Source organism: Saccostrea echinata, unplaced genomic scaffold, assembly GCF_033153115.1.
Source record: "Saccostrea echinata isolate AGI-Se365-2 ecotype Australia unplaced genomic scaffold, CSIRO_AGI_Sech_v1 ptg000008l, whole genome shotgun sequence".
Taxonomy (NCBI): domain Eukaryota; kingdom Metazoa; phylum Mollusca; class Bivalvia; order Ostreida; family Ostreidae; genus Saccostrea; species Saccostrea echinata.
In genome coordinates this window covers 12,752,451-12,766,871 of record NW_026889757.1, presented here as the reverse complement: position 1 = coordinate 12,766,871, position 14,421 = coordinate 12,752,451, and the positions used below count along the sequence as shown (strand labels likewise).

The following is a 14,421-nucleotide window of genomic DNA, read 5'->3' as shown; positions in this document are numbered from 1 at the left end:
ACCTATCAAATCTGATGAATTGCAGATTTTATAGAGCCAACTACCACAGCTTAATAACTAAGCACTATTCACACTAAGTAAAGCACCTCCCTTTCCTTTTAGGTAATAGTTTCTTTACAATATCAATGATCTTTCTTTTCACCAATTCTTCCCATTGTCCAAGATGTATCAACTCAATTCTTTCCTACGTATAATGTCAATTTGAAATCATGTTATCTCTTTGAAAATGTCTAGAATATGGCAAAATACATTCCCGAACTTAAGGTCAAGATCTAGTAAATAAAAGGAGCCTACAGATTTCTCAAATTTGAGAAATAAATTCCTTTAATGAAGCTTTATAAATATAGCTTGGTCAAATAAGGTGTTTTGGGGCATAATTTGTAGGCAAACAAGACGAAAAATCATATATTAAACTGTCATTTTTATTCAAAAATTAGGAAAATCAGTCATGTATATGGGAGTTTTTTTCCATATCAGACAAATTAAATGTATCCAGATTGCCTACAGTCTCTCAGAAAAAGGTAATTTGTATGTTCTTGGCCTCTTCTTTAAAATAATATTAAATTGAATATAGGTATGGGGATTACTTTTCACATGATTTCAAATTGAATTCCAGGAAAATACTTTATTTTCTACATAATTCTATTACAGCCGTAAAGTACGGGAAAAAAGAAAGTTTAATTTGATTATGATGTCATAATGGATCTAGCATCAAAAATGCAGTCTAAAATCATTTACTAGATCTTGACCTTAAAGCATACCTTGGTTTTCTTGCACTACTTACTGCTTACAAGTAAGCATTGCATGTAAACAAAAACATTAAAAGATTGTTAGATTTCAATAAAATTTTATTTCCCATTTCTGGGTAAAACAATAATGGACAACTTGACAAGTATACACAATGATTTCTATGGGTTTGAACTAACTTACACATTGATCATTCATATTTATCACATACACACAATATACATATATATACCTAGTGTCCATCCACTATATAATAACAATTCTTTTTTTTTCAGCTTTTTTATGTAAATAAATCCTGAAGTCACACAAAAATGACTTTTTTCTCCATTTGATCTACCTCTTTACAAAGTTAAAAAAAAAAAAAAAATCTGAACAGATTTTGTGATAAAATCTTTGTCCAACTCGGCAGATCAAAATGGCCACTGTACATTATCACCTAGTCTGCATGCATGGTACCTCAATAGATGAAAAAACAAAATATGCAACATATACAGCCAAATATACTTTGGGATTTTTAAATCCCGGTCCGTTTACAGATTTGCCATCAAATGACCTAGTTGGTAAAAATGATGTTTGCATGTCAGCATGTTAATACAAAATTATTTCTTTTTTAACCTCAGCAAGTTCACACAATCTAATACTTGTTCACTTTGCACCGATCTTTTTCTGTTTAATTCCACGTGCTTTGTCACAACATAACTTGTGTATCTCGAGATTACATAATTTTTTTAACCGGGAATGGCAAGGAATTCTCTATATAGATATACATGGCGGAAACATACACAAATGACTGCGTCTTTCTTCACGTCATCACTGGATTTGGTTCACAAATATATATATTATATACACATGTACATGCATTATTTCTTTAACTGCTTTTTGTTCCTGATTGTCTAACAAAATATTAAAGAGATTAGAGTTTCACAAAAACTTTAAAACTTGTTACTTGGATCAATTTCATTTGTTAAAAAAATTCTGATAATGTTTCTGTAACATCTAATAGTACTATATTCTGTTTCTTTGCATTATATTTTGAAGATCAATGTTCTTCTTGAGAAATAACAGGTCATGTTGCACCAATTTGTCCATATTAAGATAGCACAATAATACGACAATTATCTGTCAGAGTAACAAGTTTGATTTGATATCATTGAATAAAAAAAAAAAAAAAAAACTTTTTTGCGTAAGTAGCAACCTCAAAAATTCCTTACTCTGTTCAATTTAACTCAAAATTGTGTGTGGATATAATTCTAAAGGTTTTCGTCGATTCACACTCTTGTATACAAAAAAACAATAAAGTAACTGAACAGAGAAAAGGATTTTCTATTAATATCTTTCACCTCCATTATCACAGTAAACAGCTTTATTTAATATAATCTTTGTAAAACTTTTTCAGGGATAAATAAAAATGTTGATTCATGAGAAAATATCTTGTCACTACCTCTATTTACAAATTTTCCTCCTTGCCCTGTTTGCACTGCAGAAAATCTGGCAAGACAAAGTCTGTCTCATAGATCAACATTTCCACAAAAAAAAGTTTTAAAAGGTGCAGAAGAAAATGCTCCCTTCTACAAAGTTTAAAAAGTTTTTTTTAATAAGTTAACTTTACATGATAAAAATAAATTATTTATATACAAATAGGACAGGCAATACAATTACATAAATATATTATAATTTTATCAGTAAAATAACCCCGGACCTCTGTCTTTAAATTTTTTGCAAACCTTTCGTATGCTGCCTTGGGGAAAATTTATATCCAAGTCTTCCCAATTTTGGAATTTTTACAGAATTTGCAAAAATTGTATTTACAGAAAATCCAGTTAAACTCTTTCTTTGAAATAATACATAACTTTCACTTCTGGAATAAAACCCACACTAATTGCACAGGTAAACCAAACACGTAAAAATCAACAAAAATATTGGAGAAAAAATGCTGTATAATCCTATGAAGTTCCATTTTTATTGAAAACAGGGCACACCGGTTACATCAGAAGACTTTGGGTGGACGATAGCTTCCTTTGTTGGCCTGATGTGTAATATCATTGAGAGCCAGCATTGAAATAAACCCTTCGTATCATTCAGCAACTTTACATAAGACAGCTTTTTTTCCTCTTGAGATCAATATTTGCACAACAGCAAAAGATAACCCTGAATATTTAACAAAGCCAATTTGGTAAAGAATATTTCTTACCCCCTCAAAATAACAGTATTTCAAGCAGTGAAATATTCTGAATAGTGCCTTTACATCGTAATTTGCGTAGCTAATATTCCTGATGATCATAGAAGAATATAAAAAACATTTTGCCCCCTTAACTAAAAAGTACTTTCCATCCAAAAAAGTGGCAAGACTTCTGCAGTAAAGCACATACTGTACCGACGTACGGAAATAAAAATTGCCCTTCAACATGCAAAAAACAAACTGAGTATTATTAACTAACCCAGTTTTTCAATTCAATCAGACTGCAGTAATATGTGTCACTTTCATAAATTATTTAAATTCATGGTTACTGCCTCTAGATTTTCCTTCAAAAACAGGTTAAATATGGTACTAAAAAGTTATAAGTTTGTAAAAGCTACATGTGTTGCTTTGAAAACTCACTTTCAAAATAAACAGAAATAGATTTCAGAATTATAAACGTACACTTGATTAGACCTAAGCTGAAGAAAAGGGCTAAAGAATATTGTCCACTGCTCTTTGTACAACATTGGAAAAAAATAAATGTCAGAAATATATATATTTGGCTTCACAAGAGAAAAGTTACAAGATATGACTATACTTAGTACTTTTTCATTCTCAACTCCAGAAAAAAATTGCATCCCCTTCTTCAACAGCATACACATTCCAATCCTTTGTACACTATGTATAACAGATCTTTTAAAAAAAATGTTGAATTTTCCTCTACAAGTAATACATTCATACACATATATTTACACAAACAAACACATATTTTCTGAGAGTAAATTGAAAAAAAAAATCTTCCCTCTGTCTCTTGACATACATGCAGACCTCATTTATTTTCATAGGGACTCTGGATATGGAGATGAATTTAATACTAATCGTTTGGAATCATAACCATCGCTGCCACAGCTTTCATCAGTATCACTTGTTGAACTTCCATATCCTAAAATGTCAACTTCATCTGGAAAGAAAATTTTACATTCATATTTTACTAAACATGTTTTCATCAACACAGTTTCACTGAAAGGAGTATTTCCTGTATTTGTTTGGTTGGCAGTCATGAAAGGGTTACTTTATATTTATTTATTTAGGGATGTAAACATTTTCTTATCAGTGAAAGAACCTTGTCACATATAAGTTCACAGAGTAAACTGTGTCTTATGACCTACACAACTGTGAACAGGTACTACCACTATCAAAGACAGATTACAAAGAAAAAAAAAATTATTGAGTCTTTTCCACTTTATTTCCCATTTTATGTACGTACACTTTGACATACTGACTACCTGCTTGTTAATTATCTTCTGTATTTACACAAAACTACAAACACTGAACAATCTTTGCCAAAAAAAAAAAAAATCCACGCAGTATACAAAATTTAATTTGAAGAAATTGTACGAACCGGTTTCAGAATTTGAGGAGGTAGTTGAGTTGGTAGTGGCACTACATTCACTGATGCTGCGCTCCTGTCGCCTATACTGGCCCTGCATTAGGGACTCTAATCTCTTCTGTAATTGTTGCTGTTCCCTTTTCAATTGCACTTTGGCTGAATGACTTTTCCTTTCTCTGTCTTCCAACATCTACAGAAAGAAAGCAATTGATCCTGCAAAGTCAGCATGTTTTTTTTCATACTTTGCATTCCATTCATACTTCACCTTGAAATATTTAAAACGAAATGTTCTTGTATGTGTGTATTAAAAATGTGATCTCTAATTAAAATGAATTATATAATTTAAGTTTGTAATAACTCATAATTGAAATATGTTTAAACAATACTGTCACATAAGTTTACTGCTATCAGATGAACAGAACATGTGAAGTATTTAGTTATATCTCAATATAATCAACACCAGCCTGCATGAGATAAAAGAATTTCACTAATAGTTCCTATTTCCTGGAGGCATCATGAATAAATCAGTTTGCATTATAACACATGTTTACAACTTACTGTTAAAAAAAAATGAAGTCACACTAAGTGAGATAACCCTTAAAAAGATTACATCAACAAAACACAGATTACTTACTCTGATAAAACTTTTAGCCTTTGTTAATAACCCCAAGGTTGTGTGTCTTGAGGAATCACCACCAACGGGCACAATATCTTTTAACTTCTCCAAACAATATCTCAAATGTGCTCTCCTATTGGTGAAAAAAAGTCAATGTAAGCATGAATAAACATTTTTTTTTACAAAAAAAAAAATAAGCAGAAAAAACTTCATTCATTTTGGAAAATGAAATATGCACACACAGTAAATATCTAATCTAATCACATTCATATGTTTAAAAAAATATCTTTGGCCAATTAAAGCTTGGAAATATCCCAACATTATTTACTCTTCCTTGGTAAACATCAAACTTCAAAGGCAAGCACAGCTGATCATGCAGATTTCGGTGCATGACCACATTTGTAGGATCATTATATTTTCCCTGCCAATTAAATTGGATAGAAAACAGGCTGAATTTCGTTTAGCCAGCTCAAGGTTGGGTCACTCTAACCAAGTCCTCCATCTATTACTTGATAACCTCGTCAACAAAAACAAAGCAGTTGTGGCTGTGTATTTATACACTATAAACTCCTATAACTGCATGTTCATAAATATTGACTAGCAGCTCTTATCATTTCACCAGCTAACAATACACAATACTGTTGATTAAGTATTCTGAATTTCTCCAGTACAGTTACGCCCACTTGAGATATAAAAAGAATCTGGGTCAAGTTCACTTTGTGCTAAACAGCTTTTGGCTAGGGATTTTTTAAATGTTTTGATCATGTGATCTGCCACACACTATCAGATTTTTGTAGTTCTGGCCGACATGCCCCACATTGAGCCAGCATGTTTACAGTTTTCAAGATGATTGTAATTTAACTCACCTATTCTTCTCTAATTCGTTGTGTGTAGACCTGAAAATAGAATTCATATGTAAAATACTTCATCGATAAAAACAGATTTCACATGGAGTCTTTTATCATTGATCTATTATTTCAGCTGCTTAATGCAATTTTCCAGATATATCACATATTATCAAGATAATTAGGCTAGTTTGCAGATTCAGGGTGTGCACAAACAATGCAGTGTTGTGTACATGTGCAGAAAATGCACATGCCTGACATGGTGGTTTGCAGACTTGATTATCGTTTTGTTTGGATTGTTGACCCTAATAGCTCAACAAGTGCAAATGGTACCTGTTCAATTGATGATGCTTTCTTTCTTTCATTTTTTCTGTAATTTTTTTTTCTTAAATTAATAGTAAATAATTCTGAGGCCATGAAAATTTGGATCTCGTATTGGGAAATATTCAAACACCTGTCCCTAGCAGCAGATGGCTGTGTTATTTTGGCGGTTTCTTGCCTATCTATTCCTTTTTCAGTTCACAATCAAGATATTTGATATAATTTTCTATTGCATTTAAATTTTTCAATGTTTTGGGGAAAAAAACTTCAGTTTCTTTTAATATAAGCATGCATTTCACATGTGCGCCTTTTTCCTAAACGACCGTTACTACGTGTCCTATCGGTTGGACAACACGAAGAGCTTTCCTCCTGAATTTAAAAAATCAGAGTGAACTCCCCTGTAGTTTAACCTTAAAATAGCATATCGATATATTCGTTTTTTATTTGACATTAACTTTAACAAATACCATATATCCCTATCCCTCCTCAAAGTTTTTGTTTTGAATTTTCGTGAAATCAAAATGGCGAAGTAGGTCATATGAACAGTCAGCAGGAGGCTAATGCAACTCAAAAATATGCAACAAGTACGCGAAATCGAACAAAACTTCTGAAGGAAAATAATTGTTTGATGTTTCAATGAGCTAATTATAGATGAAGAAAAATAATCAGATCAAAAACACTAAAGCAAAAGGAAATAAAACTCAACGACTATGTCAGCTGATTTCAAAATGGCGACTGCTTCGTACACGTGAAAGCTGAGTAATCAACAAAATCGAAAGAAGAATTTCCACTTACCGATTTCCCTGAGATTTCTTTGGTTTTGTTTTCTTTTTGCTAGCTAAATATTCCGGCATAGGTGCAGTAGAAGCATAACCATGTTCAGCCTCTGAAAAATAGATAAATCCATGTGAACTCACACGTACTCCTTGTAACTGTCAAAAATTAAAACACTTCCAAATGACGTGGCGAAACACAAAATTATTTTTTTTTCAATATTTACCTCTCTCTCTTCTATCCAGATACTCTGCAGCTTGAATTAATTGTTCAATATTAAACACATTGCAATTCTCCATCTTCAAACTCAGACTATGCAGAAACACTTGTTATCCCTTTGACAGTTCTCGTTTGTTTTGCCAGCGTACACGTTGAGGCAGTCAACGCAGGATTTGTTTACCTGTTAGTGCAGTGCGTCAGCAAAACGAATTTTATTGGACGAAAACACACGGTGACCTTTTCATCAACCAATGAAAAATTGTTTTACATCAATGCTCTTCAGGACTTAGAACCACGCCCCTGCTTCCATATTTGGCTGAAAAGGTGTTATTCAGTAGTAAATGCGCAATCGATTTGCTTAAAATATGCAATAGTGAAAATGTTCAGTCATGAAAAACGTGTGTAGTCGCAGATAGCATCTTTTTCCTGTCTTTATAATTCTATTAAGCATATATGTGAAAATTTAAAGATAACATGCAATAAATTTATCGCTACATTTTGCATTTTATATCATTCAAAAATAAGGGAAGATAAGTTATACGCACAGCACAATTTTGGCCATAAGAACATCCAGATTTACTGTCAAAATTCTGATTTGGAGAGGGGGGCTTAAAAAGAATGAAGGAACATGACAAGGAAATCAAACTCCATTACCCACTTGCATTTTTATTTATTTATTTTTTTTTATCATTTTTTTAATAAAAAAAATGTAAGCTTGATTAAAAAGTGCTCATTTTTAAAGTAATTATCAATCACATTTAGCTAATTCTGAATGTTATAGAAAAAAAACAACAACAACAAAATACAGGTATTTTTCTCTTAGATCAAATTGATCAAGTTGCTACCTTTGTATAATTTCTTAATGTATACTGGAAAATAGTCCTGTTGATACAGATGTTACACCAGCATATTTGGTATATTTTCAATGCAATAGTACAACTATGGAGGAACAACTAAAATCAATGTTAAATGAGAAATTTTCACCGAAAGATCTTTCTTATATATAAGTATATATTACACACAGGTGATGTACTTTACTAATTAATTATGTTTACAATTATGACTTCACTGATTGAAAAATGCACACAATTTCATCATGTAAAGCTTACGAAGTGCCCAAATTAGCAACTATTTTAAAATACACAAATATGATAAGCGCAATATAGAAATGTTACATCACTCTGATTATTAGTGGGTAACATGATATAGATTTTCCGTTCTGAAGGTATAAATTGATTCTGTAGTCACGATTCTTTCCCTCTACTTACATACTTGATGGTATGCGTATGTAATTATTGAACATTTAATTACTATTATTCACTTCTAATGATAATGTGACCCAGTTTTCCTATCCTTCACTGAACATTTTCGTAATACGAACGGACTAAATTAGCGCTGCGGATATGCATGTTATGGTGTAATTTAAAAATCTAGAACATCATGAATATATATATATATATATATATATATATATATATATATATATATATATATATATATATATATATATATATATATATATATATTGAATCTTTAAACTATAGAACACGTTGTTGTTTCAGCAATATTAGTAGAAGATTTCGTTTTTAAAGTATAATTTTTCAAAAAAAAGAGCAATTTCTTCTAAATCAAAATAACTTTAAAAAGACCTACTGTTTATGATACAAATGTACAATTAGAATACGTATATAAAAATTACTTATCGTAATTTGCAAAATATGAAAAATAAAGATTATGCATGATTCCATTTGCAGAGTTTGTATCATGAAAGCTTATAATGAGTTCAATAGGAAACTGTCTTGGAGAAAATTCGTACGTACTGATCAGAATTGGTCTGAATTCCGACACGCAAAGTGGTTTGGTAAAGTGCATTAAAGCCACTGTCTGAAGCAAGGACCTATATATGAACGAATTCTTGTGCCGCAAATTGTCTTTGGGAGGGTCATTGGAAGGCCTGTGCGTGTGGCTTGATATGAACCTGCTGCCTGTTAAATACACATTATTAAAGTATTAAACTATGAAAAGCTCACGCGTCTGACTATAAATTCACAGATACCAAGAGCTGACATAAGAAACTGTTAGGGGAGGGAAAAAAGACAGAAATTGAACGCCATTTAAGTACAAAGATCTGTGCAAGGATTAGAAGAAGATCAAATAGAGAAGAATTCATTGCCTGTCTCCTCTAAATAAAATGTTCAATTAAGTTTAACAAATACCCAAAATTCTTCCAATAATCAAAGTGACCGATGTGCATGTATTCAACACTTTAACATCTGAAGCAAGGCTTCCAGGGGACTGTAGTCTACTGAAACCCAAGTGTGCAACTGGCTTCTAGTTACACAAAAGTCCTATTCATATAATTTGGGGTCAGTATGGAATCTCTTCACCTTAAATGACCCCACGCGATCACGGCTTCAATTAGATAACCAAATATTTGTTTGCAGTGAACACAAGTAAAACATTACCTTGTTCTTTTTAAAAGCGATTTGATTTAGTTTGAATTTGGTTCAGATGGATTACAGGTATATCACAAACCCAAGGACTCTTTACACTTACTGGGCACTGATCGCCTAGTACAGAGTCAGTGACCGGTTACCAGGTGACCCCATTGGTCAGGGGAACTGATTCTAGTCCTATAGCCTATACAATCGTCATTAAGGGACACTGCATATACATGTGTAGTCACTGCAGTGCAAGTGGTTTCAACATTGTTTGTCTATATAAAGTGTATACCATGAAAGACTTTGTAAATTATGGTGGAGTACATAGGACCCTTAACTTTGTGGAATTTTTCAATGAAGATCGAAATACTGGAAATAATTATGTTGTTTTTGATCTATCGGTGTGACATGACCTTGAGCCAGGTTCATTTGTTCAAGGTCATGGTTACAAAACTCTTGGCTATAACTATGCACTGCAGAGATTGCAGGAGTCCATATACTTGACACAAAGTTTATAGGTGATCTTACCATGTCTCAAGGTCATTATATACGAGGATAAAAGCTAGGATAAGAAAAGACAGCTCTAGTCTTACTTGAAAGAAGCATCTTGCCCGCTAACAAAAAATATTAAGAAAGGAGGGGGTATTGAAGGGTATCCATAGCCAGTTCAAAATACCCGGTAATAAATTTATAATAAATTCACTAAATGCAAGAAATGAATAGAGATTGTATACTGTTATTAGAATTGAAAATGATATGGGCAAAACTAATGTAGTGAATTTACGGGGAAATATGACCGCTTGTCTCTATTTAAATTCATAATTTTCGAAAATAAAATATTCCCTATTTCCGATTTTCGTAAAAACCTGAATTGTAGAATTAATTTAATTGAACTGAAGTCGAAAGGGAAGTATGGAATAGATATTAATTTCCCTATTTAATCACAATTATCAGCATAATTTTTATGTATTTAAATAAATTTAAAAATTGTTAAAAATTATGAAATCATATTGTATACTGTTTTTAATTATATTATTGCTTTCTTGTAATATGAATTCAAATACTGACCTAATTTCGTGAAAAAGCTTTAAATAGATCCAACAACAGGTATAAAGGTTTCAAAAAGCTATTGAAACACAGGGAAGAAACAATTTATCCAAATGCCTATATACGTCAGCAACTTATTTTATACATAATAATACTTATGTAGTTATACCTTGAGTAGTTTATTTGCATAAATTTGCATCTATGAATTTAAAAGAAAAAATACTCTCAAGATGGAATTGAATTGTTGAATTTTTTTTTTTTTTTTTTTTGAAATACAGTTTTAAGATAAAGACTAAATATAATGAGCATTGCTACATCTGCACATACATGCCCTTTAAACCCCAACAGCTATTGTGTATTAACTGTTATTGCGTAAGTTACTATCTTGCTTTACCAAACTTGACCTAATTTTGACATTTATTTTTACACACAGGTAATTCTGCACATCTATTTTAAGATTTACCTTGAAAAAAGAGTCATAGGTAATTTATTTCTCGTAGGTGCAAATTTGAAAGCTCTAAAATCACGTCACTTTAACAGTTGGCGGAACTACCACTATTCTCTGCAAATAAATATATCACCTGATTTTGACTCATGCCAAAATTGAAATCAAGTAATATATGGAAAAGGAAGTCTCGCTGAAAAAAATATTTTTCTTACAAAATCATTACATGTATTTCATATACCCAAAAGATATCTTCTGACAATGGGTTAATAGACATTATCTTTTAGCATTCACTGTTTAGATAAGTATTGTAAAAATACGCGGAGATTCTCTTCTAAGGAGATAAAAAGTAAACATTTTATTTCTTTACGGTCGTTATTATATTATACACAACAGTGATAACTGCACAAAAGTTAAGCTTAGCAATGGTGCCCAATTTCATTTAGATTGTTTGATTCCTTTTAAACCCCAAATACATATATTCATACAATAAATACTTTAAACAATAGCGCGTGTCTGTTCTTCATGAATGCAACAGGACTGTGTAAGGTCATCTTTCAATTACAAAATCGATAGGTAGATCCATTCTTTGATGTACTCTGTGATAATATTTAAATAGATGAGGGCTTTTATAATAATATACCATACTTTCTAGTCTCTACTCTATATGATATACATAACTTGATCAAATTTAATTTTTAAAGTAAGCAATGGGTATGGCATGGCAGAAAATATCCCTCTTCATGCACCCCCCCCCCCATCCCTGCCCACCCCTTGTTCCATTAGATGTTCCAGAGACCCGACAACCAGTCAAAAGTTTTCACCTTGACTTTTACTTCGGCCTTGATTTGATGGCTAGCCATGCAGCCGCTATCCTAATCTATAATACCTGTACCTGTTCCACTTGTTATCTGGATTCGTTATCTGTATATAGTATAATGTAAGACCAGCATAGCAATCGGAAAATGCAGTCTATTGTTCTGATCAATTTTAGATCTAGGTCGCTGAATACACATTTAGGCCACGGGGAAGATTAACTTTCTCTTCTTCGGCAAATCGAAATTAACTTTCATGGACACATCTGTCATTTTGACTTTGCTTAATGAATTAAAAATTTGATTTTTTTTTAAAACCTGACATCTTTGTTTCAGCATCCCCTTGCAGGATATGAAAGAAACCGACCAAAAAGTTCTATTGTGTTTTCCAATTTGACATGGACGATAAGTGGAAAATATTGATTATATTAGGTATCTCTTTAAATTTTGCAGACGATATTCATATTGATATATGTCAAGAAGTGTATGTTTATCGAGGGACAAACATAATTAGCCTTGAATTACTTACGTCACGAAAAGCAATGTTACTGGTAATTCCAAATTTTTAATCAGATCACTTTGTTTATATACACAAATAAAGACCAAACATGGTCGAACATTACATTCAAACAACCTTATTTCCCCCTTCCATTATCATTACATAAAATTATACCAGAACTAGGGAAGTTTTAAACATTGAAAATCAAAAAAAAAAAAAAAATATCGATATCTTAGTTGTTGATATGCAAGTATTTATGGTATATTGTAACTGTCTTGTTTGTGTGTCCTTCAAACTTCTTGATCAAGGTAATAAAGTCAAAAATGATATACCTTTCTGAAAGATGTTGTCATAGGGAATGTATGGGTAAAATATGAAAACATGCATATCTTCTTTCATCAAAAAATTCTTACCAATGTAAAAAAAAAATGAAAAAGATTGTAAACTTAAAGGTCAAGGTCACGGGGTCAAATACCAGAGTACATTCGAAAAGGTCTTGAAACAGATAATGCACATGTTAAATATAAATGCCCTGTCTTCTCTTATTCAAAAGTTATCAGCAATGTTAATTTTTTTTTTAAAATTAGGTCAAACTTCAAGGTCGAGGTCATGGAGTTAAAAATCATAGTACATTTGGAAATGTCTTGTCACAGGTAATGTACATGATAAATATGAATGCCCTATCTTCCCTCTTTAAAAAAAAAAATACAGCAATGATACAATCTTAAAAATTTAGTCAAACTTTAAGGTCAAGGTCAAGGGTTCAAGAATAAAGCAAGTTCGGAGACGTCTTCTCACAGGTAATGCACATATCAAATATGAATACTCCATCTTTTCTCATTCTAAAGTTATAACCAATGTTAAAATTGTTGAAAAGTAGGTCGAACTTTACGGTCAAGATCACCGGGTCAAAAATCATGGTGGATTTGGAAAGGTCTTGTCACTGGTAATGTGCATGTGGAATCTGAAAGTACTATCTCTTCTCGATTAAAAGTTATGACCAAGATAAAAATAAAACTATAAATTCTGAAAAGAAGGCCAACCTTCAAGGTAAAGGTCACGGGGTTAAAAATCCATAGTCGTCGGCAAAGATAGACATAATACAGGTATTGAACATTGGGGCGTAGGTTTAGCCCCCCCCCCCCCTTTCAAGAGGCACAGGTCGCAGTGTAGTCAAAGAAGGGTAAGTGTTAGGGTTTGGAAAAAAATTGGTACTGAAAGAAGTTTGACCCCCCCCCCCACGAAATAGGATTTTCGCATCTGGACAATTACTATTCCCCCCCCCCCTTTTTTTTTTTTTGCTTGTCAAGTTTTTTTCAGGTTCGAATTTTTTTCTCTTTCAATTTGCTTCCGACGCCAATCAATGAAACCATAGTATATTTGGAAAGGTCTTGTCCAAGATAATGTACATGTGAAATATGAAATTCCTATCTTTTCTCATACAAAAGTTACAACCAAGGTTAAAGTTTTATGACAGACATCCGGACAGACTGACAGACGAATGAGATTTAATATACCCTCGCTTTCGCGAAAGTGGGGGACAATGAAGAAAAGGTTAATTTGCTGAGGAAAGTTACATTTTTTCTTATAGCACGTTCCATATTCTTACCCCACCCCCTCCCTTTTTGACACACTGTTCCTTTCTCCTCTGTTGATTTGTGTGATGCTAGACGGTAATCGAAAGATGCCTTACCCACCCCCTAAACCCACGATAATAGGCTGTCGATGTTACATTGAAAAAAAATATATGTAGTCAATTTTTTTTTCTTACAACGGAGCATTCTCCTGATGAACATAACTTCGTATATCACAGCTGTGTTCTGATCTAATAAATCGGAAAGTACATCGGTAAGACAATTATATCGTTTTTCATCATAAATGTGAGCAGAGTTGCACGTGCGCATGCAGAATTAAACGAACTCGAGCCAATTCCATCAACTCTTAAGCGTTTTAGTTCTGGAACTATTACAAACTTCTTAAATTTCTCTGCAGATCATGTTAAGTTGTCGAAGATTTTGCTAAAAGATCTAAACATTTACACACGGTAGAGAAATCAATAATACACTCAGCCCTAAGGGAGTAC

At 32.3% G+C, this 14,421-nt stretch overlaps 1 protein-coding gene across 1 annotated transcript; it reads right to left on the bottom strand.

Moving 5' to 3' along the window:
- Positions 1 to 827: 827 nt before the first annotated feature.
- LOC133181095 (max dimerization protein 1-like) lies at positions 828 to 7,253 on the bottom strand. The gene is made up of 6 exons (XM_061315639.1): positions 7,099 to 7,253; positions 6,894 to 6,984; positions 5,799 to 5,828; positions 4,951 to 5,065; positions 4,329 to 4,506; positions 828 to 3,887 (listed from the first exon to the last, which is right to left on the bottom strand). The coding sequence occupies exons 1-6, from the start codon at positions 7,169 to 7,171 to the stop codon at positions 3,766 to 3,768; spliced, it is 609 nt and encodes a 202-aa protein (XP_061171623.1). The 5' UTR covers positions 7,172 to 7,253; the 3' UTR covers positions 828 to 3,765.
- Positions 7,254 to 14,421: the final 7,168 nt, after the last annotated feature.